At 33.5% G+C, this 25630-nt stretch overlaps 4 protein-coding genes across 4 annotated transcripts; 1 reads left to right on the top strand and 3 right to left on the bottom strand.

Annotated features, from left to right (window-relative positions):
* Positions 1-5359: 5359 nt before the first annotated feature.
* Positions 5360-11331, bottom strand: LOC122588302 (pachytene checkpoint protein 2 homolog). Its single transcript, XM_043760416.1, has 14 exons — positions 11145-11331; positions 10995-11058; positions 10036-10142; positions 9752-9819; positions 9268-9371; positions 9081-9185; positions 8555-8644; positions 8385-8460; positions 8196-8265; positions 8042-8112; positions 7585-7675; positions 6284-6411; positions 6065-6193; positions 5360-5724 (listed from the first exon to the last, which is right to left on the bottom strand). The coding sequence occupies exons 1-14, from the start codon at positions 11329-11331 to the stop codon at positions 5584-5586; spliced, it is 1431 nt and encodes a 476-aa protein (XP_043616351.1). The 3' UTR covers positions 5360-5583.
* Positions 11332-16944: 5613 nt separating this feature from the next.
* LOC122587780 (pentatricopeptide repeat-containing protein At1g08070, chloroplastic-like) lies at positions 16945-19278 on the top strand. The gene has a single exon (XM_043759945.1). The coding sequence runs from the start codon at positions 17101-17103 to the stop codon at positions 19204-19206; it is 2106 nt and encodes a 701-aa protein (XP_043615880.1). The 5' UTR covers positions 16945-17100; the 3' UTR covers positions 19207-19278.
* A 157-nt stretch (positions 19279-19435) lies between these two features.
* LOC122587781 (serine/threonine-protein kinase STY13-like) lies at positions 19436-21638 on the bottom strand. Its single transcript, XM_043759946.1, has 6 exons — positions 21260-21638; positions 21043-21175; positions 20755-20950; positions 20551-20675; positions 20301-20459; positions 19436-19898 (listed from the first exon to the last, which is right to left on the bottom strand). Exons 1-6 carry the CDS (start codon positions 21388-21390, stop codon positions 19584-19586), a joined length of 1059 nt encoding a protein of 352 aa, XP_043615881.1. The 5' UTR covers positions 21391-21638; the 3' UTR covers positions 19436-19583.
* A 1602-nt stretch (positions 21639-23240) lies between these two features.
* On the bottom strand, positions 23241-24806 carry LOC122589754 (protein JOKA2-like). Its single transcript, XM_043762081.1, has 2 exons — positions 23625-24806; positions 23241-23528 (listed from the first exon to the last, which is right to left on the bottom strand). Exons 1-2 carry the CDS (start codon positions 24135-24137, stop codon positions 23415-23417), a joined length of 627 nt encoding a protein of 208 aa, XP_043618016.1. The 5' UTR covers positions 24138-24806; the 3' UTR covers positions 23241-23414.
* Positions 24807-25630: the final 824 nt, after the last annotated feature.

The raw sequence follows: 25630 nt of genomic DNA, 5'->3' as shown, positions 1-25630 counted from the left end.
AATTTGACGGGCTTTTTATGAGATGGAGGGAATATAAAACTTTTAACAATCCAATTGAGAAATATAAGTTCTTTGTAAAAGGTTTGGAAGGCTGAAATAAAAAACTCTATCAAATATTAATAAAAAAAATTAGTTAAATATCTAACCTAAATAAATAATTGTAGTTTTTGTAAATCAAAAAGTAGTATTTACTTTTTTTTTTTTTTGAAAAGTAACTATTATTCACATTAAAAAACGTCGCCACACCCAAGTCGGGCGTGAACGACACTGGTACAAATACTTACATTTCAATATTGAATTGACTCCAATCTTGCCAACTTATACTATGTTTTCTAGTTCTACGTTTGTACCAAAGAAAACTAGTAGCCTTGATATCTTGGAAAATTATTTCCACGTTAGCCGAGTCTTCATTCGATCTTCTACCATTTCTTGTCCGCCAAATGCACCAACATGCCACTAGAATAATTCCTTTGAAGATCTTTTTAGCAGTTTTCCCAAGCTTCATGAAATCTTCAATATATAGAATATCTTTTACAGAGAAAAAGAAGAGCGGGCTGACCTTACACCAAATGCCAATTCTGTACCAAATCGCCATAGCCAAGAAAGTAGTATTACTCCGATATGGGAGTACAAGAAGAAGAAGATATACGCCATTGAAGCTCTCCTTTTATTCATTTTTTCGGTATCATTCGGTTTTATCTCTATATATACTTTATATATGTATAATTCATTGTGGTTGCATTCTTTCGTTCTTCAACTTGTTATTCGAAAATTTAGTCTTAAAAGTATGTGGTGGAATCATATATATTTATTTTATTTCTGTTAATTATTTACCCATTATAAAATTTACATACATTTGGTTGTTAGTAAAACTGTCATCCTTTGACAATAATTAATAACCTAAATTAACAACTAAATTGAAAGGAAAAAAAGACACACAGACACAAGAAATTACCTTGTCAATAGAAACAGCAATAGTAGTTGATTGATTATATTCTAAGCAAGAGTAAACCCTAGTAAATACACAGTACATATGGTTAATGAAAAAAAAATATGAAATATGTAAGCATTATTATTAATAAATATCTTTGTTAAAAAGCTTACACGTAGCAGCAACACACACTAATCTCTCGTATGATGATCATTAATAGATATCTTTGTTAAAAAGCTTACACGTAGCAGCAACACACACTAATCTCTCGTATGATGATGCCAGCAATACATTCAATACAAATAATATTATAAAATTTCTGAAAAGCCAAAAAAAAAAAAAATAGGCTAAAATTCGAACCCGTGTTTATTTATATTAACAATGAATTGAAAATCAATTGAGCTAATCAAAACTTTATTAAATTTTAGGCATTTGAAATATTTAAGCTAATGCAGGATGGGCACTGTTCATATACAATTAATATATTAAAGAAGATAATTACTTGATGACCAATATGGGAGTATTACTCCATTTTCTCATGGAAATATCAAAGTACGTATTTCTGTAGAAAATGAGAATAAGCAAGGAAAGGTTTTCCTGACACAGAAAAGCCATTCTGATAATCTTATGACACGCGGCATATAGAGAGTGGGTGAGTTTGGTGTCATTTAAGCTTTATCGGTTTTGCATTGTCACTCATTATTGTACACCTCCCTGTCCAGTCAGATTTTCACAACCATCCAAAATCACCCCCTCAAACTTTTCCTTTTCTCCACCTTCCTTTCTCTTTTTTTTTCCCATTTCTTTTTCATTGTTGAAGAAATACTAAATTTATAATATCCCTTAGTTTATAGGAGTATATTGAAATAAAGAATTGATAAAGTAAGAAAACATATGACATGTATTAAAACCATACTTAGGGCATTATCAGTCAGAAAGTTGTATAGAGTACGTGGCATTCGGCATTCCATATATATAACTCATGCATTATATCAACTGACATGAAAAATAAATTTATAAATCATTCCATGGTTATGGAGCTGTTATTATAAGGAAAAGTATAACCCCATTTACATACCTTAAATTTTATATAGATTTCTATTTCTACTAGGCTAAAATTAAAATAAGACTAAATCAATAAATTCTCTAAATTTTTATTGATTACAAGAAATAAAAAGTAGTGAAGTGTAGATGTGACACTCCATGCAACCCAAGAAAGTGTGATGCTCTTATACAAATTTCACGATGAATACACAACTTTGCAACTTAATTATGGCAGGGTTATAATATGAGTGTTTCCCAAAGAGAAATGCTTTAGTTAATGAAGTTGGGTTAATATTTGTTGTTTTGTTTAATAGGATATTTTAACCTCATCTATTTACATTATTAAAAATTAAATTTAGAAAGTCCCAATGACTCAATTCATATCTATATTTATACTCTTTTATAAAGCAAATCATCATTTTCTCATCTTTTAACTTTCAGCTTTTGAAATAATTATATTACTCATCTCTTTTATTATTTAATTTAAATATCTTCACATAATAAAACTATAATAGCCTTAATAAAATTAAATACTTGTACATTATCCCCATTAAATCAATTACTTGTAAATTAATAATCACATTTACATTACCCCATTAAATCAATTACCTTAAAATTAATAAGCACATCGTGGGTCACCAAAACCGGCGCCACCGATCGCTGCCACCACATTGCGCGGGTAACCTTCTCGTCATACACGATGCATAATATGGTAAAAGTGATAAGCGACCTGCCACTCTTAAAAGTGATCCTACCTAGATGAGCACATTGTAATAATCAAGGAAATGATTTTAATGGGTCATGGGTAAAGTTCGATTTTGACTTATATATAAGTCAAAACAACTTACCATCAAGAATATTCAATCTATCTGTATATACTTATTACTTAGTATAAGACTATAAAAATGGCCTTTGACATAATCATGAAAAATTAATTAATTTTCAGGATGGTTATTAAGGTTAGCAATGATCGACTTTATCTCGTATATATACCATCAAGCTAGTCAACGAAATGTGTTTTTACCTAACACAAAGTGTATTAAATTCTATTTTTCTTGGCGAACATTTAGGTCAGATGTATTGAACATTTAAAGTTGTCCTTCAGAGTTCAGATAGTCTCACCATAGTACTGTAGTTTAGTTAAGGGACATTTTACAATGTTATTAGATAATGGATGTCAAATTCTTAATCTCCATGTATCTACATTATATTGATTATATATGTATACCTTACTATACAACTGTGTAATCAAAATACAAAATGAGACATGTAACTAGTATTCCATAGTTCAGTTGAGTTTTATCCGTTTTCACGATAAAACATGATTTTTCATTAATAAAACATAGTTTAGATGTTCAATAACTACTCAATGAGTTGATTTCGTTTTCTGCGTGAATTATGAAACAATTTTAATAGTAATGAGAATGAGTAAACCTAGATACCTAATCACATATTAAAAATTGTGAATGGGTCCAATTCAATGGACAAATGGTGGTTTAATGACAATGTGGCGTTAAGATGGTGACTAAGTTCTTCTATAATGATAGATGCTTTATTGGTTAAGTTTCACTTTCATGTCATTATCAAGCCAGGAGCAATTTGAGATTATGAGGGCCCTTGTTGGCTTAATCACACCTAAATTCTCTCCAGTCCACCTTAAACAACTTAAAGACAAATTAAATTAAAATGCTGAGTCTATGAAGAATATTGTATTGTTTGCTTTTGAAATCTTTATGGTTTAGGTTTCTTAACCTTTAAGGCTTTTTTTATGCTTCTTTTAGAAAGTGTTCATCATGAGTATCATTGAGGGTCTACTACTTTCTAATGTTGTCTTCAATGGTTTTTTTTTTTTTTTAATAAAGTGCGTGTATAACATTATAAGAGTTAAATAGTTATGACACACATGCTTTATATAGAAAACTTGGAAGAAAATGTATATACTTGATAGTTCATAAAGATGATACTTTAGAGAGTTTTTAAGAGTGTTCTGGATCATAATAGTGTCTGAAATCCACCAACCACATTTAATGGAGTAAGTAAATACGATGGTGATGGTGATATAACTTTGTGCAAACAAAAGTAATTGAGCTGCGAAATGGAAAACGCAAATTACCAAGAAACGCAAAAAATTGACATCACATTTCTTCAATAATTACTCCGTACATAACTCCTTGACCTGTTTCTACCATCTATAGCTCCTGAGTTTGAGACTAAAGAATTCCTATAGCAGTCACAACATAAACTGCTCTTGCCTTCCCAAAAAAGTGAAAAACCATGTCTAGGTCGTTGAAGGTCCAGCCATACATGGGTTTAATGTATTACTTAGATGAGCTCAAGCTCAGCTTGGCTCATTTAAAACACTAAATAACGGGTGTGGGTGAGAGAGAGAATGACTATGAGATGTTAAAACAATTTTTCTAACCATTATTATCGCAGTTTTACACAAAGGGTGACAATCTCCGCCTAGTAGCCTACTCATGCATTACACCACCACATATTCAACTCCTTTGAGCATGAATTGGTTGTGTATGGACAAATAGTGGTGTACATATCACGACTCTTACACAAATGACAAACCTATAACAAGACGTTAACACTCGACATGACCCAAAACCTGACATGAAAGTGTGAAACCAACACAAACATATAATGGGTTGGGCTGTGTAATCCTGGCCCATCAATCCAATAAAACTTTAAGTGGTTAGCGATTTGATTAACTTAGTCAACTTTGCAACCCGAAAGTATTTTACATACATACAAAACTAATCCAAAATAAACCCATTTCGCCCAAAACAAATCTATTTGACCCATTTGACCAAGAACTAACCCAGGTAATCTAAACTCACTTGCACTGTTTGAGATTAAATCAGCATGTCAACCCGTCAAACCTGTTTGACCCAACTATTAAATGCGTTAGCCAGGCCGTGCCTGCATTAACAGATTACGGGTTAGGGTTTCCTTTTCTGAACCTGTTATGTATCAGGCCAGGACATATTTACCAAGGCTATCAAAACAAACACCAACAATCACCTCCGTAAAAAGAGGAGGCCAATAATCCAAATAGTAGCTATGGAGGAAGTAAATTAAATCGGTGGAATGAAATAAGCAATTCAAGAGATGTATTAAATGATACAAACCAAACTACTATATAATTATTGATTATATTTAATGATACAATAAGAAGTTTTGGTGGGTCAAGCATACAGTAGGCTACTTGTAATTAGATAATGAAATAATGTGGCAAGATGGATGATCATATGATTTTTTTTGAAAATTGTTTTAGAAAACTATGATGATATGATGTTAACATCATATTGGTGTGATAAATAAATTAAAACATAAAAAAGAAAGATTGGCGAGATGAATCTGAAATATGTTGCAGGTATACTATAGTTAAAGCTGTGTCTAATACAGGCATTTTCTATATTCACAAATTCCCCATTGACAGTGGTGGATCATTAAGTTTTTATTAGGGGTGTAGAGCCACTGATGTAACAAGCTGGTTGTAAACAAGGAGGCTAATTGCTCACTTTCCACACAAGAAATTGCTTGTATGAGTATCCACTCACCTGGATGGCTGGATTGAGGTCTAGAGTAACCGATAGCACCTAGTCAGGTATCTCAGATCGTTCCCGATTGATCGTTTTGATCATTGTAAGCAAGAACTTAGTGGGGTCGCGACACTGAACATGGGCAAGTGCGGCATGAGCCAAGAATGGGACTTTCCTTAAAGACCTTCCGCTCAATCCCTGGATGAGATGCATGAAACAAATAATATAAAGGTAGAAAGAAAATGAATCAAATGGGTCAAAAGTCATCCAAATCTCATTTTCAATGCAAATAACATCTCATATCATATTTTTCAAGAAAGGAGATTATTATTGACACGTAACGTAAAAAATATAAACCATTAAATTAACAAATGGTGTATTTGGTCATCCCAATCCTTCTGACTGGTTGCAAACGCATTAAAAAAACCTCCATTTTGACCTGTTACCTAATCTGTCTAGATTTGCTATCTCAAAAACTTAATACCATTTTGTTTTAAGACATCAGATATCAATTATGCATCAGTAGATGGGTTCTCACCTCACATGCTTCGGCAGCATCAAGCAAATGCTTGTACAAGTTCAAGTGAAATTGAGAATCTTCTGCAGTAGCTGAAGCCAAATTGTCTTTCAAAGAAGCAAAATTCGGAAGAATCAAGTGATTGTCATCCTAAAATAAACCAACATGTTCTTTGATCATTCAGCAAAAACGAAATTTTTTGGTCAGGTCATTGATTACGTGGAGATGAGTTTGAGATACCTGAGAACTGGACAAGATTCCAGTTCGTAAAAGCTCCTGCAAGCAGGATCTTAGTATTTCATAACGTGCTTGTAGAGTAGGAGGACCGACATATGCTTTTATATCAGCTCGATCAACAAATGCAATATCTACAAAACCCAATATTGGTGGTAAGATTTCACTTCATCCTGGAAGAAGAGTCCACTTGGTAATCTAGTGTACACAGTTTTTCATATGATACTATATATTTTCGACAATTAATTAGATTAAGCCTGACAAGAAGTTCATGACATCCCATATGATTTTATTTTTAATGCATACTGTTTAAGTGTTTTCTTGTATAACTGAAAGCTGCCACAATATAAATCTCAATGTTGAGAGGCTTAATTTACTGACAAACTAAAGGTCCACTACACTTGCATTACATTTCACAGAGCATTAAAAGTATGAGGCAGCTTATGTTACAAATCTAAAGGGCATTCAGTCGCTAGTAAGTTTACCAAATACTTAAGAAACCCAAGACAATCACCAATAATGACCTTTTTTGCAATATTTGGCAACTGCTGGTGAATTACTTAAATTTTAGTTTACAGCTTTTACTACCTAATAGGTAAACAAATGTCGGTCTACCAGTGTTCATATAATAATCAATTGAATCTGCAAGCAACCGGCGGAGCATATGCACTTTGAGGGTAACTGTTAAAATTTATATGCTGTAGCAGAGAGCCAGAGATAGCAACTTTTGCCCATTTACGTATGAATGGGTCGATAACTTGATTCGGATATGTTTCATCTTTGGTGGGTCAAATGGGAAATATAGGGTAAGTTAGCAAATATGGAAACAAGTCAGACACATCAAGAGTGGCCCGAAGTATATTTTTAATGCATAAAACCTCCTATTATTTTATCAATAATAAATGATATCATTATTAATGCAATCATAAAAGCTATAATATTTTGATTTAATCCAACTTATGAGGAAAGATTAGCTTGTATCCATTTAATCCAACAAGGTTCACCTATTAACTATTTAATCCAACTCAAAAAAATTTAGACAAACAGAGTGCCAGGTCAACTCACTAAGTACCCATTACCCGACCCAGAACATTCCTGTTAAACTTACTTACACCTGTATGAAAATACACCTGACGTGCCCATATTTGCATATCTAGCCAATAGCATGTTAAGTTTGTCTAATGACATGATAGACGGATAAAAGATTATCAAGAAGGAAGTAAAATAACAAAAGGAATTGTGCATTCAATGTTGTCATTAGTGTCCAAATGGAGAAAAATTCAGGATTTGTGACTAGTAAAGCCTACCAATAGCAGTTGTTATGTTGGATGTGGTCAGAACAATAACATTTGGTGCCGACTTCAATTTGTCCATCTGGGTAAGTAGAGCATTTACCACCTGATAGCCAAATTCCAAAACAGTAGATCAATCATCATTTTAGGATCATATTGCCGTGTCGCTAAATTTTATAGATCTAATCTTCAAAACACATTGGACAGTTTCTCTAACCATTGTAATCGACAAAGAGCTTTTAGCTAATCACATTACTTTAAAAATCCAAACATAAACAAGATATTGCAGGTGTTTCTGCCATGAGCAGAATCTGTAACCATCTGTTATGTGATTGTCGATTTCTGCAATTAATTGACAACTACAATTGTCTTTTTATTTTACTTTATCAGATTGGTAGTTAGATGATAAGATGACACCCCACTCAAATTACAATGGTTAGAATTGTCATTGACTCGTACGGAACATTTATACCCTTATAGAATCTGAAGGTTCTGAGCCAGATAAAGCAGCTTTTCTTGCTGCGGCTAAGCTTTCAACTTCATCTACAGAGCAGCAAAATATTAGTATTTTTTGTTCATGGAGTTTCCCTTAATGATAAATCAATTGACAATTATGAAGTTCTCACCGATCAAAACAAATACCAGGTTGTTCTCCTCCTCCACCATTTCCTGAATTTTCTGGAAAAGTTTGGCAACCTGAACCAAGTATACATGTTGGATTTAGATGGTTACAAGCTGAAAATGAAGAAACTGTTGCAAGATGCACACATCTGGAAATTTTAAGTGTGAAGAAAGAGCACAGATGTAGCAGTTACCAATTTGCCACTTTCAGAAAACCATTTACTGAACAACGAATGTGCATTAACTTCGACCAGCTGAGAATGTGGATATCTGTTTTCAATGCAGATGATAAGTCACGTTAACATAGCTGGACTCTGGAACAACTGAACATGATGCAGTAAGTGAGACAGTATCAGATATGCACCTAGAGCTAAAACGTATTGACAGTTTCTGTGCCAGTGCTTTGCATAAAGACGTCTTGCCCGTTCCAGGAGGACCATGTAGAAGAACAATTCTGCAAATGTCATAAAAATGTTATCAGAGTGGATAAATGATATAGCTAGATTGTGTAGAAAATTTCATGTTTCTGAAGTTTTATCGAGATCTTATATACAAGAACAAGGAATAACCCCAATCAAACTCATAGTGCAGGACTAAAAATCAAACTGCAGAGAAATGATTGATGATAGAGAAGCTTATAGGAGGAGCCAGGCAGCATATAAGTAGCAGCTCTTCTAAGATATTACCAATTCTAAAAGAAAACTAACTGCAGGACTAAAAATCAAACTGCAGAGAAATGATTGATGATAAAGAAGCTTATAGGAGGAGCCAGGCAGCATAGAAGTAGCAGCTCTTCTAAGATATTACCAATTCTAAATGAAAACTAACAATGAAATTGGATCGCATTAGACGATCATAATGAAATGACTCCACACAGTAGAAAAGCATACCGGTTCCATGCTACAAGTAAAGGGTCAACGCCCTTTTCAGTAAATAGCAAAGCACTTGCGGCATATCTCAGTAAGCGTTGCTTGAGACCAGATTCATAGATTAGGCTGCAGAAATGTGCCAATTCTCAGTAAGTCAAACAAATCTTGAAAAGATATTTTATTAGGACATTAGATGCCGCACTCTAACCTTTCCCACATGCCATCAAATTCCTTTGCAGGAAGAATCCATTCACTAAAGCTAGAAAGTTGGCTATCCCCGTCCAGATCTTCACACGGTCCCTCTTCGCTAAGCTGGAAAAAAAAAAACAACAGTGTCTACATAATCATGTGTGAACAGCAGTTGAAATCATATAACACGTAAGAAGTTACAGGCAGTGAGGCACAAACTTCAACAATATACTACCTAATGACATTGAGAGTTGTGACAAGGTTAGAATTTTTTGTTATGGATAACTAAATTTGTAAACATCAGTTATTTGTGGAAGGAGCAGTGCTGTAGGGCATTATTTGAAAGTGTGTCTCAATTTAAGATGGTCTACAGTTTATGATACAATGAATCTCCAAGTAGGTATGTCATGCTAGAATTTCTCTAGTCACATTCACACCTTGTTCCTTTGTGTGGCATTTAAAACAGTGTAGATTGAGAGAGTACAAGCACACAAATTTTTTACCTGATAAACATGCACAAGAGGTTTGACTTGCCAAAATAACAAAATATCATGGTTTGCCACCCATTCCTCTGCCAAAAGTACAGATAAACGTAATGAGGAAATTACTATACATAAACAGCGCTTCTACATTAAACGAAAGCACGGAAATAGGTTGTACACTTTGTGGCTATAAAAAATAAAGCCAGTAACTGAAATACGTTAACTTGAAGAACAATTACAAAAGAGTTCTCAATCTTTAAATTATATTCAATGACGACAGTCTAAATACATAGTAAAAAGTATACCTGTGTCACAGATACATATTCTCTGCACATTTTCTACGAGAAAGGTGTCATCAGTAGGCATATCAATTGGACCATCAACATAGCTTAAGTTCCTCTTTTCCAACATTCTGAGCAGAATAAAAAAGAAGGCAATAAGTTACCAATTCTGATAGTTCAGATCATTGGGGTGGTATAAGGCAAATAATGTTCTTTCCATCCCTCAAAAGCGGCTTTACAATTTAGTTTTCAAAAGTTCCTATGCTATAAATGAACCTTAGGATAACTTCAATGCTACTACATGATAGTAGTTGTACATTCTATTTAACCTGGGATCATATTTAATTAAATAACTTGTGCTTTACTACAAAACAGCTTAATAAGCTCTTCTAAATAAACTACCACTCTACCAGCAATAGCTTCAAAAACACAGTTCATTTAGCACAATTAAGCTCTTTAGCCACAGGCTATTTGGATCATATAAGGTGCTTTTTGCAGTTTGATAGCTCAAATCACTGCTAGAAAATATAATAAATGTGCCTAAAAAAAGTATGCCTAACAAAGAAACCAAGAAGACAATATTAAAAGTGAGTATTAGAGGCCTAATTTTCGATCGATGTTTTAGGCATATCTATCATTCTCCAGCAAAAGCTCCTAATCTGATTTTTAATGCACTTTGCTTCTTACTAAAATTAGAGAAATGCAACTAATACACATTAATTAACTCTAATATATATATATATATATATATATATATATATATAAAATGTTTTTACATTTTAAAGAAAATACTGGATAGTAAATTGAGTGTGTTACCGCATTTTTCAATTTTCAACAAGAATATGAGTTGATTAAATGCACCTAAACATGTGCCCTAAAGCAACAAGTTGGACAAGCATCGTAAGTTTAACCTATAGAGATAGATATAGACATACATATATATATATATATATATATATATATATATAATGAAAATTAGTTACCTTTCGACGGCTAATTTCACGTCCTCGATTCGAGCCGTGCTAGAAGGCTTCAAGCAAACTTCAACTACAACACATACAAGCTTCAACTTATTTAAATTCAATCAAATCAACTATACAATACTGCTACATATAATTAGGGTTAAATATTACCTGAAACGAGAAATTTATCATCAGCCGGTGCCGGTTCCAGTGCTGGTGCCGGTGCCGGTGTCAGAGACGGTGCCGGAGAAGAATATACAGGGGGGTCAGGGACGACGGTGGCCGGCTCGTGGAGTGAGTCGCCGTTAGTGGTGACGATTGGATCGGTGATATCCATGGGAACACTAGTCTCCTCCATAGCTGCGATTGGAAATCGTGAGGTGAGCTGTAAAAGAAACCCTAAAATGAATTTGGGCGAGAATTGTATATTTTTATGTTGTTTGAAATGAACGCGGGAACATGAAAGTTTGCAAAAATGACCGGGTAAGGAGAGTCCGTAAACACAACGTTACGGATCCAAATAGTAAAGTTGGACGATCATTAAAAATGGGATTAAAATTAAGAGTAAACATTTTAAAAACTAGATGGTGTCTACGCGTTGCAGCAGAAAAATAGATAATGTTCGAAGTGTTGTGACAATGTTAGTTTTAAATAAAATATTTAATCGGTGTATGATAGAAACAAAAAACAAATATTGGACGAACAAAGAGAATTCTAGTCTAGTCTGAAACTTTTGTAAAAGTATTTTAGTTACAGTGTATAAAATAGAAATATAGATGTATTAAGATTGAAGATAAATTAGTCATAAGTTTTTAAAAGTTTAAAAAGGGGAAGTCAGTTTTTTTTTTCTTTTATAAAAGAGTATAGATTTGACTTAAATTTAGATTCAAAAATAAGTCTCACAAATTTTAAATAATCTATATCCACACCTAAGGATGTGCGTGGTCCGGTTTGGCCGGTTTTTGCTAAAAATCTCAACCGAACTAATGTAAACGGTTTAACATTTTTTCAAACCAATCCACCCAAATTGTTATGCCAAACCAAACCAACCAAAACCAATTAACCGTTTGGTTTGGTCCGGTTAAACGGTTATCATACTTTTGACTTTCATGTAGAAAAGCTTTTAGTAATACCAAATTGCAAAAGTTTCACTCATACTTAAAATGAAACGTAAAGTATTTTGAAAAATATAAATATTAATTACTTGGTGATTTAGGGATGGTATCTTTAAAAAATCTAAATCTAGATATTGAATATGTTCAACTCTATATCAACTAATAGTTTGTTATTTATAAGTTATAATATTGAATATTAATATATACATGTACAATTGATATAATTAAATGGTTCGGTTTGATAAAAGTCTAAAACCACGAACCAAACCATAAGAGCGGTTTATTAAAAAGGTAAACCGACGATTTAATTTTTTGATTTTAAACCGACCAATCCGTTCAATTAATTCGGTTTAAACGGTTTAGCTGATTTAAACCAAACCGTGCACATCCCTATCCACACCCCACAACAATAGTTGGATTTTATGAGAGCTTTAACCACCCAAATTTTTCTAATCGGTTTTTGAATTTTGATGTTAAGTCCGTGACAGTTCACAATTTGCAAGACTTAGTATTAAATTAAACTAGACAATATAAAGTAAATAATAATAAGTAAAGAACAAGAACAAGAGTAATATTCAAGTACACAAATCTATGCAAGTATAATCATATGTATCATTGATTAAACAGTAAATACACGGTCAATGTTATAACTTGTTTTACAAGAGAATACATAAACATACAATTGCTAAGTTTTAGACTAACTAGAAAACTTAAACAATTTTACAAGAAAATTGAGTGACACACACTTTATGGTGACAAACACAAGGTGTTTTGGTGCGGCTGTGTTGCTTTATATAGAGGAGGAATTAGGGCAACACAACCTTACATTGATAGTTATTGATGGTGGTTGTCGAGACCTCATTGGCTCAACGTACTTTAATCCAGGAGCATTTGTCTTTTTTACCAAATCGGATATGAGAGATAAAACCCTTACATTTGGTTCACCTGCATCTTTGCCTTTCATGGTAAAATACAGTTGGGGTCAACCACCATGTGACTCTTATCTTCTATTGATTTGAAATCTTCTCGCCTTGACTAACAGTTGGAAGAAGATTTGTCCACTGATGAAGAGTCTCTGACTCGCTGATGACTTGCTGACGACATACGTCAGTAACCAAGTCTGGTCACCAAATCCTTGCCTCAACAATCTGTGTTAAGTAAACTTTTTTTTTTCATCATATATTCTATTACAAAAATATTGTTAAAAACAATACTTTTTTATCAGAAAATTTCTTATTTTATAAAACAAAATTTTTTATAGTGGTCTCATAAAATATATACGTAGTATATTTGTTGTAACATTATTTATCTAATTATAAATATTACAACTATGTTATTACTGAATGATTAACTTCAAAACTAAAAATCAATTTGTAAAAACTACCAAAATACCGGTCGAAATATATATGTTTTTTTGATTCTTTTGTTTTCAATAATATATAATTGTTTCCTACTAGCATGGTGTTTGTATAATGCGCCAGCGATGGAGGCAATACGGTGGTGATAGGTGGTGGCGGCAACGACTAGTGATGGTGACGATGAGTAAACAATTGATGTAAATGTAATTAATATAATGGTTAGTGTAGTTATCTTATAAATTGAAAGACTAGTAGTGTAATATATTTTATTAAGGATATTTTAAGTATATCAAGGAAGATAATTAAATTAGTCAATAAATAAAAAGGTGATATATAAAAAAAGAAAGGGGTACTTTTGTCATATTACATAGAGCAGCTTTCAATACTTTCAAAAATAAAAAGGCTATTTTTTTTATAGGTAAGTATAAATAATTTTTTATATTCGCCGAAAATATGTATCTAACAAGATCGGAATATTTATTCAGATTATATATCAAAACGGTTTATTGAAAAAGTATAAGACCAACAAATAAACAAAAGGAAATGATATATTGTTCATATAAAATAACCTAACAATCCTTATAAAAACCTTAAATCATAATAAGTGTAATCGATTCGTTCTCTCACATAATCTCATATTCTACCAAATGTCATAATCATATAGTTATGAAGATTTTTAGAAACATGTTTAGGAAGATTTATAATTTTCATAAACAATATCGAGAATCTATAATATAACTAAAAGAGGAGGTTAGGGGTATACTTGACACCCCTAATCCCCCTTCTTGAGTCTAATCCTCTATTTTTTTTTCTATAACTATTTAAAATTTTCAAGGCCAACTTATATTTTATTAAAAAATTAAAAACAAATATCTGTTCTTAAAACTCTCCAAAAGATTATTATGTATATACAACCTAATAAATAAATAAAAAAATTGACTACCTCACGAATTTTCAAAGAAATAAAGGTTTGACTACCTCACGAATTTTCAACCAAAAAAAATTCGACTTACTTAACAAACACAAAGGGATTTTTTTTATATATATATTTTGTTCATATTTAAACATTATTATTTGACCTTGAATTCTTATGTTATTATTATTATTATTCATCTTTTTTAATTTAGTTATAGGAAAAAACCCTCATGAATTCTCTACAAATAAAATGTTCGATTACCTCACAAATTTTCAACAAGAAAAAAAAGTTCGACTTACTCAACAAACAGAAAGGGTTTTTGTAATATATTTTGTTCATGTTTAATCATTATTATTTGACATTGAATTCTTATGTTATTATTATTATACATCTCTTTTAATTTAGTTTGTTGTCCATTATATGTTTATTATGGCTTCTTCTTCAACTACAAAATACAAGACCACGTCAGTTCATCTGAAAATCTTTACCTAACACATGTTAACCATCATCTATGACTCTGTGTTTGTGCATGTATGGACTGTTTCGGATTGAAACAACCCGAAGAAAATCAAAAACATTCGAGATGATCTTTGTTGATGAATTGATATGTATTTTTATAATTTTTAAAAAGTTTCACTGCATATTTGTTTTTTGTTGTTTTTTTCTAAACATGTTGCATATTTGTTTTTGGGCTTTTTTTCTTTCTTTGGACACGCATATAAATATATATAACCTAAAAAAATGGGTAAGAATTTGTATTTAGTTACAACTTTAGGAGATTGAAATATCCAACTACTTTTTTCCACCTCTTTCATTATCTGACATCTTTCTTTTTCTTTTTTCAAACTGCAAATTTTTTATTTAACTAATTATTACAAATTAATAAACAAAATTAACGAATTTGCCAATAAAAAGGCAGTTGAAGTCAACTGGAATCAATATTGTTATGAAGTTAATTATCATATGTTTCGTTCTTTAATTTGTAACTAATCTATTTGAATTTTATTTAGTTTTTTATTTAACTAATTATTACAAATTAATAAACAAAATTAACGAATTTGCCAATAAAAAAGAAGTTAAAGTCAACTGGAATCAATATTGTTATGAAGTTAATTTTCATATGTTTCGTTCTTTAATTTGTAATTAATCTATTTGAATTTTATTTAGTTTTTTATTTAACATACTTAATTTTTTTTAAAAAACTTTGATTTATGTATTTTGAGACTACCCGTCTAATGGACGGGACTGAAGATTAGCAATATTACTATATTAAGAGGCAGTCAGAAAAACAACACTAGGTAGGAATTTTAATTTTTTTTCAACGGCAAGTTATTTGGATCACTCAACATCGAGAATAGATGAAAATGATGTTATCTGAAAAAAGTTTTTGATGATCAAATAATTACTTGTGTAGATTGGTCCGTTTAATCTCTACCCCCATGGTAACTATGCCGGTAGTTTTCAGTAAGCTTATAAAGAGGTTAATAAATTTGGAACACTTTTAATATCACGTAAACATCACATATTATTCTCAATCTTCTTATAGAAACTTAATAAACTTATGATAGTAGATGTTCTAATAAATTACTGTAAATTTCATTATAGCATGAAACAACTTATAATGATGCTATGCATACAGGGATATTAATTAACTTAATATATAGCTAGGAAGCGGATAAACTTTTCCCTTATTTAGATCATCAAAACGACGATAGAAATACTACATATAACCCATACCCAAATACGCTTAATGCTTATTTAAGATGTACTAATAGTACGAATTAAAAGTTCCAGTTTTGCTCAACTCAAAATTTTTGTGCTTCCTTTTGATGAAGCCCTCAGCTTCGGTATCAAGATCAACGCTCTCCTTATAAACCTTCTTGTTGCCAAAGTTATCAAGCGACTCGGTTACCTTTTCCTTGTGCTCAACAAAGTGGACATGCTTACGTGGCTCTGAGGTGCCGGCATAACGATGATTTTTGTGAACAGGAACAGAATGACGTTCCTGTTCATACCCAACACGGTCAGGGTAGTAGCTAGCAACAGGTCGACGCTCCTCTTCAACAACAACAATGTTGTCATCAAATACCACGTGATGAGACTTACGAGGCTGAGGAACATCATACTCGATTACATAATCCCGTTGCACATATTCTGGGGATGTAGCGGGATTCCAACCATATTGACGATTGTCATAATTATGACCATAGTTTAAGCTTCTGTGCATCATTGTTTTATTTTTATTTTTGGTTTGAGTTATGTATAGTTTTGGTAATAAATATATAAGGTATTTATAGACTAGGTAAACCATATGCACGTTTCTTTCGAACATTTTACGGATTAGAACAATGTTATCGACATCGCATCAGGTTCTTACTTATTGTGGTTTGGGAATAACGTTCGCTAAATGTGTAACTTTCGCTAAATGGGCAAGAGTATATTTATATATACTCTTATTATTCTTTTGTAATTATTTTAGTACGCTTTGGTCATGGATTGCGTTATGGTTGTATAAGGATATCCTATTTGTAACCATGCATTTACTTTTTTAATTTGACTTTATTTTTTCAGATATTTGTTTGATCTATTTTCTTTCAATGTTTATTTTTAACAGGATAAATTATCATGTATTGAGCAAATCTAACATACGTGTTCTCACAACCATATAGTGTAAATTAAGAAATTCAATGTGTACATCGAGATATAATATCTAGGTACTTTCCAAACCAAATACGATAATGGCAGTTTCTTTACCGATAGCTCCCGCCAAAATAACCACCACAAAACCCATCATCATAATAACAGAATTCCCTACCAACCCAAAAACCCTACTCTTACAAAAATGCAAAACTATAAAGGACCTCAATCAAATCCATGCCCATCTCATCAAAACCCGGATCCTCAACGACCCGTTGGTGGCCGAAAACTTTCTCGAATCAGCAGCGATCATCATTCGCAATCAACCCATAGACTATGCCATTTCAGTTTTCGGAAACTTAACTGACCCGAATACGTCTGCATACAATGTCATTATCAGGGGACTTACTTTAAAGAAAATGTATCAAGAAGCTATTCTTATGTTCAAGAAAATGATGGAAAACAATGTGGAAGTTGATGAGTTTACGTTTTCGGGTGTTTTGAAAGCGTGTTCAAGATTAAAGGGTTTAGAAGAGGGGAAACAGGTTCATGGGAAAGTTATGAAATTGGGGTTTGGAAGTTGTGGCTTTGTTGAAAATAGTTTGATTAACATGTATGGGAATTGTGGGCAAGTTGGGGTTGCACGCAAGGTGTTTGATGAAATGTCTGACCGAGATGTTTATGCGTGGAATGCGTTGTTTGCTGGGTATACGAAGAGCGGGTGTTGGAAAGAGGCTGTTGATTTGTTTTGGTATATGTTGGAAGTTGGTGCGAGGTTTGACGAAGTTACGTTGGTTAGTGTTTTGACTGCGTGTGGGAGAGTTGGTTGTTTGGAGTTGGGGGAATGGATTGGGAAGTATGTAGAGGAAAATGGGTTAAATGGGAATATTACTTTGGTTACTGCTCTTGTTGATATGTATGCGAAGTGTGGGCATGTGGATACTGCACGGAGTTTGTTTGATCGGATGTTGCGTAAGGATGTGGTTGCTTGGAGTGCAATGATATCTGGTTACAACCAAGCGAATAGATGCAAGGAAGCACTTTCTTTGTTCCATGATATGCAAAAGGCTGATGTGGAGCCGAATGAGGTCACTATGGTTAGTGTGCTTTCTTCGTGTGCCGAACTTGGAGCTTTAGCAACGGGTAAATGGGTTCATTTCTATATAAAGAAGAAGAAATTGCCACTCACGGTAACACTTGGAACTGCTTTATTAGTTTTCTATGCAAAATGTGGCTCTATCGAGAATTTGGTTGAAGTCTTTGAAAAGATGCCTAGTAAAAATGTTTTATCATGGACTGTTCTCATTCAAGGTCTTGCAAGCAACGGCCAAGGAAAAACAGCACTTAAGTACTTTGACCTGATGCTAGCAAAACATATAAAACCAAATGATGTCACTTTCATTGGCGTTCTATGTGCTTGCAGTCATGCGGGTCTGGTTGACAAGGGGCGTGCTTTGTTTGTGAGCATGACTCGTGATTTTAATATAGAACCGAGAATTGAACATTATGGTTGCATGGTTGATATACTTGGGAGAGCAGGATTGATTGAGGATGCATATCAATTTATACAGAACATGCCTATAAAACCTAATGCAGTTATCTGGAGAACATTGTTGGCATCATGCAAAGTTCACAAGAATGTTAGAATCGGGGAAGAATCACTAAAGTATATAACGAGTTTGGAACCTGCTCATAGTGGGGATTATTTACTTCTATCTGGTTTATATGCATCTGTTGGTCGGTTGAAAGATGCAGTTAGGGTTAGAAGTGAGATGAAAGAAAAGGGAATCAAAAAGACTCCCGGTTGTAGCTCAATTGAGGTAAATGGGCTCATCCACGAGTTCTTTTCTGAAGATAATGCACACCCAGAGTCTAATGAAATTTACGCAGCAACTGAAAAGATGATGCAAAAGATTAAGATGGCTGGCTATGTACCGAATATATCAGAGGCAAGATTGGAGGCAGAAGATTATGATAAGGAAATATCGATCTCTCATCATAGTGAGAAGTTGGCGATTGCTTTTGGCCTAATTAAGACTCTTGATGGTACCCCTATTAGAATATCCAAAAATCTCAGGGTATGTACTGATTGCCACGATGCAACAAAGATGATTTCAAAAGTTTACAATAGAGAATTCATTGTTAGGGATCGCACTCGCTTTCACCATTTTAAAGATGGATCATGTTCCTGCAATGATTATTGGTGAACCTATGACACTTCATCTCATAGTGCACCTTGTTATATGAATGAACCCGAAGAATTTGATTTTTGTAGGATAGATTGCGTTTCAATAAAATGTTTATCGTACAACATTCTTATCATGTCTTTGTTAGAAAAAAAAAACAATGGGTTTGAATTAGTCTTCAAAGTCCTAACTTTGTTAAGCTCCCAGACGTATGCAATGATCTGGTCTGATTCTATTATAAAAAGATAAATTGGAGAAGGGAACATCATCTATATCATGTGAACAGATTTCAATTTACAAGATGATAAAGTTAGTATTTTTCTTAGGAAAAACACCACACCGTTTTAAAAAATACACGTTCTTCACCTTTTCACCTTGTGATTTGCTCATCAAAACCACTAATAGCACTGGTTGAAGCAGAAAAAGAAACCCTTTGGCTTGTTTTCCATTTCTCCCCTTGGTGTATCCCCTGTATAATTGCAGACAGCCATCAAAGCACTTGTACCCGGAGATTCAGGAGACATCGGAGCATTTTCAGCTGCGAAAAGCCGAGAAGCGACTACAGGCCTTGATGGCAAAATTGTGGAAAAATAATGTAGCAGCATTTGTATGATTTGACTGAAGTTTGGTCGAGAATCAGGATCCTCCATCCAACATGAACTTAGAATAGTTGCTAAATCCGTCGGTAGATCTTCCAAACTTGGCCTCACATTCTGAAAAGCAAGTAAGTATCAGAATTTTTAAAGTCTTAAGTATGTTTCTTAGAGAGTTAGAGGTGGCAAGATGGGCGTCTCAAATGGGATGGGTAACGGGTCAAATAGGTTTGAGTTGAAATTAATACAGATTGATATTATTCCGGTCGACTCACAAACATATTATCCATCTTTTGAGTAAATTAATAGTGTGTTATATATCATTACAGTAACAATAACAATATTATGTTAATACAGTACTAGTCAAAAACGATTTACGTAGACTGTATGCAATAATTTTTTTTTCCATTGGGCGACTTTCAACCTGTTTGACCTGTTACCTTGTAGCTAAAAATTTGATGCCACCACTTACTGTATTTTGATTTGTGTTCTTTAGGAGATATGATGAAATTATTAGTTTACCTTAAAAGCTGCAGCATAGGCAGCCTGTAGATTTGACATACCCTCAAATGGTAACCTGTTGTGTAAAAGTTCCCACAGTACAATTGCAAAGCTATAAGCATCTACCTTCTGGTTGTAATGCTTCTTCTCTCCTTGCCTTAGAGTGACAGTACTATATAACTATTGAAAAACACATCAATCAAAATCTTCATCTTCAATCCAAAATAAACTAAAAAGCCTTAAAACAATTGGAAAAATAATCGTGTAGTACCTCTGGAGCCATCCATCGATAAGTTCCCGTTTCGGCTGTCATCATCTCTGTCACCGTCTCTTCTCTTGCTAATCCAAAATCTACAAGTTTAAGTGTTCTTTGATCCTTTGTCAACACCAAGTTTTCTGCAGTAAATTGGAAATCCAAAGTTAATTCCAACTTTTGAAACAAATCTAACCTATGATGCGGGAAAAAAAAAGTTACCCGGTTTTAAATCTCGATGAATTATTCCATGAGAGTGAAGACACTCCATGGCACGAGCAATATCGAGTGCAAAACCAATAGCAACATGCATGTCTAGGCTTCCGGGTCGTTTACTTAGCATATATTTTCGCAATGACCCTCCTGTTAAAATCTCAGTAACGATAACCATCATCGGCTCTTTACATGCCCCAATAAACTGTTTCACATAAAAATAAGACACCACTTTATTAGATTATGCTCTTTCAGTTCTTGATAAAGTTGAACTACATTAAATCATCGAGATCAAACCTTTGCTAAATTCTTGTGTTGGACTCTAGACCATGTAGCAACCTCTCTCACGAACCGGGCTTCTCTTTTAGCAATTTCCTCTGGTGTATCACCTCTATGAACAATTTTAATCGCAACGTTTTGGTTTTTGTATCTAGACGAACACAACACCGAGATCAAGATTCAAGAAACAAAAGAAAAACGATTCATGAAATTACTACAATCTTTATATACTTACTTTCCTTCATAAACTTTAGCATGAGCTCCTTCACCAATTCTTGGCCCAACAAAAAGATGTTGAGGATCAATCAACCATTTGGGATCAAATCTATATTCATCAATTGAAGAGAAACTATCTCTGCTTCCCATTTTTTCTCAAGTATGCAAATAATAAAGTCAACACTAAGCCAACAAATGTATCAACGGCATATATTATTAATACCCATCATGCAACCTTGAGTTTATTCACTTAGGAAACACTATTTCTCTCTCTCTGTCTAGCTAGATGGCTAATTTAAAGCCACATGGGATGATGTAACCAAAAGGCAAAGGACAGTATTGTACTTTTTTGTACTCAAAGAATGACAACATAACACTCATTATCAACCAATGACACTAGATTAGATCCAACACTTTAGTGATGGGCAAATGTATAGACCACCCTAAAAAAATTAATATAGTCTTACAGTTTTAACACGGTAAACGGATAAGGTTTTCTCTATTCAGGTTATCCAGAGTTTTCATTTTTTGATATTAAAGTCAAAATGTTTTTGTTTTTTTTACTTACACAAGAAATTATTTTATATGAAATAAAGAGAAAAGGGAAAACAAGAGATGATGGGGGTTAGAGGTATGGTTGATTAGGAGACAAAATCATTTAAGAGGTTGGGTGATTGTCTTGAAGAGGGGAGAAAAGAACAAAACAGGGCACGAGAGATGCAAGTTTTTAATATATAAACAATGTAATGAATGAATAATATAAAAGAGCTGCACATGGAAACTGATCCCTTTAACATGTGGGAGAAGATGGTGACTTTTGGGTGATGCCCCCCTCCTCAAAGTTTTTTTGTGTACTACTACTACCACTAATACCTTTTGCCCCTTTCTTAATTTAGCAGTTTAAGAAAGGAACAAGTTATGTTAAAAGAGTAAAATCCTAATTAACTTCCACCATATGTGTGACTCTGTTGTTTTTAGAAAGTGCCTGCAGTGTGATTTCGTCATGTGTCAGTAATTCAAAGTGTATTTAACTATTTTTAGGCATATTTTGGAAGTAGAGTTACATATGTTGTAGTTATGAGCAATGCATAATCTAGGCGGCAATCTGTCACACCAAACTAGTTCACTTATAAGTATAATAGTTGTTATAATGCAAAAGTAGAACTACACGTGCCTAGGTAATTTCATATCGTATTACACATGAGTGATGCTACAGATCTGTTAGGCAATATCAGGTAATGAGCTATAACAAACAGCTAGCAAACAATAACGTTTATAAAACGATCAAAACTGTATGGTTGATTACATTGGTAGCCGTTATTACAAGTATCTACGCCTCTAAGGTGTTATATGTACCAATGATCAGATGTTTTTCTTAGACACAAATCTAAGTCAAATCTTAAGATTCAATACCGATGTGGCAAATGTATTTCTGGAGATTAAGGCTTGTATATCAGAACATTAGGAGTTCAGTCACAAACTCACAATTCACTTTACCCGTCTCTAGATCTTTAATTACAACATAGTTGTCAAGCTTTTGATACATGAATCACAACTCGGATAGCATGTGCTATGTCAATCATGTTACTATCAAGTGTAATATATACATAATCAAGTTCAAATTGAATATATGTTACTTGTTGTATCTGTACGTATTAGTTTCTATAAATACATCTATAAGATCATGAGACTCATCTACATCCATGCCCTCATGAATGCTTGCAGATATCTCTCCATAAGTATTACAGAACTTGCAATTATTTTTAGTACAATTAATAAGTTTTTTCATGACATGACTGATCTGCACAAAAAATCAAGTACTAATCCACATATATTGATCATAATAACGTATAAAACGAGACCAACGATGCTATGACCAATCACTTGATGGGATAATAGTGATGAGAATGTGCCCAAAGTGTAAGCATGGTCCATAACCAACAAGACAAATAGGTCAAAATGTCAAACAAACCAAGAACAAGCAACTATAAACGCAACTATAAACAAACCAAGACAAATGGTTATATAGCTAAACATCATTATTTGCCATATAAACACAGATCCGCATCACACCACATGAAGTTCAGAACAAGCAACTATAAACGCACAGCTAAATCTTCTCTATAGACTATAGGTTCTTTATATATGTATCTAGATATTCATTACTTCAAAGACTACGTACGAGTTGGATTAAGCGCCTTTTCATTTATGAGATCCATGACTGTAAGAGTGATGCTTCCATCGTTCTTCTCCAAAAGCCTCCTGTTGGTTTTCTCATCCACGAACCCCTATTAATTAAACATGTCACTCATCAATTAAACATCTGAAAGAACACAACTTATCGAAGCTTAAAAGCAAATATGATAAACACTACAAATCCTAACCATTTCCTGCAGGTTCTCAAGCATTGGTTCCCATTCTAAAGCGCAACAAAGATCATCAATCGATTTCTCCAGATCATAATCGTTCATCCTCAAGATTTTCCTGTTTAAATCCAGTTTCTTGAATCCGATCTTTTTCAAATACTTCAAAAGCTTTTGCTCCTTATCATCACTTGGTGGTGGTGCACCTCTAACCAACCTAGATGACATTACAGAAAAATCCATGGTAGGTGATCTCATCGATTCGGGATGTAATCCCAGCGAAGGATAGAAACCTGAAGAAACCACGGGTCCCACTGGAAGAGAAGTCGAAGCAGTTTCCACTTCTGTGGAATCAGAAAACGAAGACATAGCAGCCACTTCAGTAGGAGAACGAGTAGCCATAGTGCTTGATACTTGACCATTATCGCTAATCACCGAGTCATTGGGAACACCTGTATCCTGATCAGTAGGATCTGAATCAGCAGATGCAGCTTCAGGGTCTGGGACCTTGATGAAAATGTTTCCAGAAGCCATCAAATGATTCCGAGGAACTAGTTCAGGTTCTTCATTATAGGAGGCAGATTCAGATTGTGTGAGTTTAAGCCCAATTTTTTTCTAGAAGAGGTCATACCGTTAGTCACTTTCTGAACCTGCTTATCTGTCTTCTTTGAGTTTGAACTTTCAGCTTCACAGTTCACTGAAATCCTATTGTCAGTAAGAGTTAACAATTCAGAATTCACATCTGATGAACCATCGGTAGGAGTGTGCACCTTCTGACTAGCCATAGAGGTGGAAATCTGATCTGAATCTGCAGTCCTCTGCTTTATGACCTCAGTAACCATAGGAGAAGAGGATGGTGCTGTAGGTATCAATTCAAGGGGAGTAGAAGTGCTTCCACTTGATCCACTAGAGTTGATCCCTTTGACAGTTGATGATTCAGAATTCACACCCTGCAGCTGACCATCAACATTAGATGCATCACCAGTTGGTGTTTGCATCCTCAAACCTTGATCACAATACTGGATGAAGAAGCAGTCATTAATTAATTTATTGTTGAGAAACTACTGACAAAAAACTTGAAACACCAAATTCTAAACAAAACTTTTTTACTATTGTTCGATGGATTACTTGATCGATATACAATCATATCTCTCTCTCTATATATATAATTTCATTTAGAAAAAACTGATAATCTATCATTAAGTAATGTTTCCATATTCTTAATATTGCCATCCTTTGTTTTCGTAAATCACGTAGCATAATGTTTCCATATATTCTTACTATTGCTATTTTTTTTATATTAGTTAGTAGTTAGCATTCGAAACACTACAATAGCATCCAATCGGGCAGTATGCGGTGCTTGAACCACACATAGAAACTCTCGAAAACCCCCCGAATAATCCACTCCTATAAATGTAAGAAGTGAAATTTAAACCCTGGTGCATTTCCTCAAAGTCAAAGACCTTACCAATGAGTCAACAACGTATATTAGTATATTGTTAGGCCTTGGTTGACAAAGGATTTTCCAGAGATATTTTCTCGAAAAAATATTCTAATATTTTCTCTTAGAAATTAAAAAAAAATAAAATGATGAGCTGAGTTTGGGGTAAAGGCTTCAAGGAATAAAAAAGGTTTAGAAAAATGATTTTTTTAAAGATATTATAAGATACTTAAGAAATGGTGATAAAATTTTCTAGAAATAAAAAATAAGAAAAATATGATGTGACGTTGAAAAAAAAAATGATAAAAGATGAAAGTTGGATAAGACGTTGTGTAAATGTGGGGTTTTGAGTTTGAGAAAAGTCCAAAAAAAAGTGAAGTTTTTAACTTTTACAAATTTTTATATGAAAGTAAATATGAAATATTGAAATGTAATTAAACCGACTCTAATATTGAAATGTTTGGAAAATGGGCTCCAACGAGTTGTAAAGATCAGGTAACTCAGATACATCATACATGTACAAATAAGTGGGCCATGCACCACTCTAAAACTCCCAAGTCCTACCAGTGCCACTAAGTTAGACATG

The sequence above is a fragment of the Erigeron canadensis genome, chromosome 2, assembly GCF_010389155.1.
Source record: "Erigeron canadensis isolate Cc75 chromosome 2, C_canadensis_v1, whole genome shotgun sequence".
Taxonomy (NCBI): domain Eukaryota; kingdom Viridiplantae; phylum Streptophyta; class Magnoliopsida; order Asterales; family Asteraceae; genus Erigeron; species Erigeron canadensis.
Note: the sequence above shows the minus strand (reverse complement) of the source record. Positions and strands in the feature narration are given on the sequence as shown.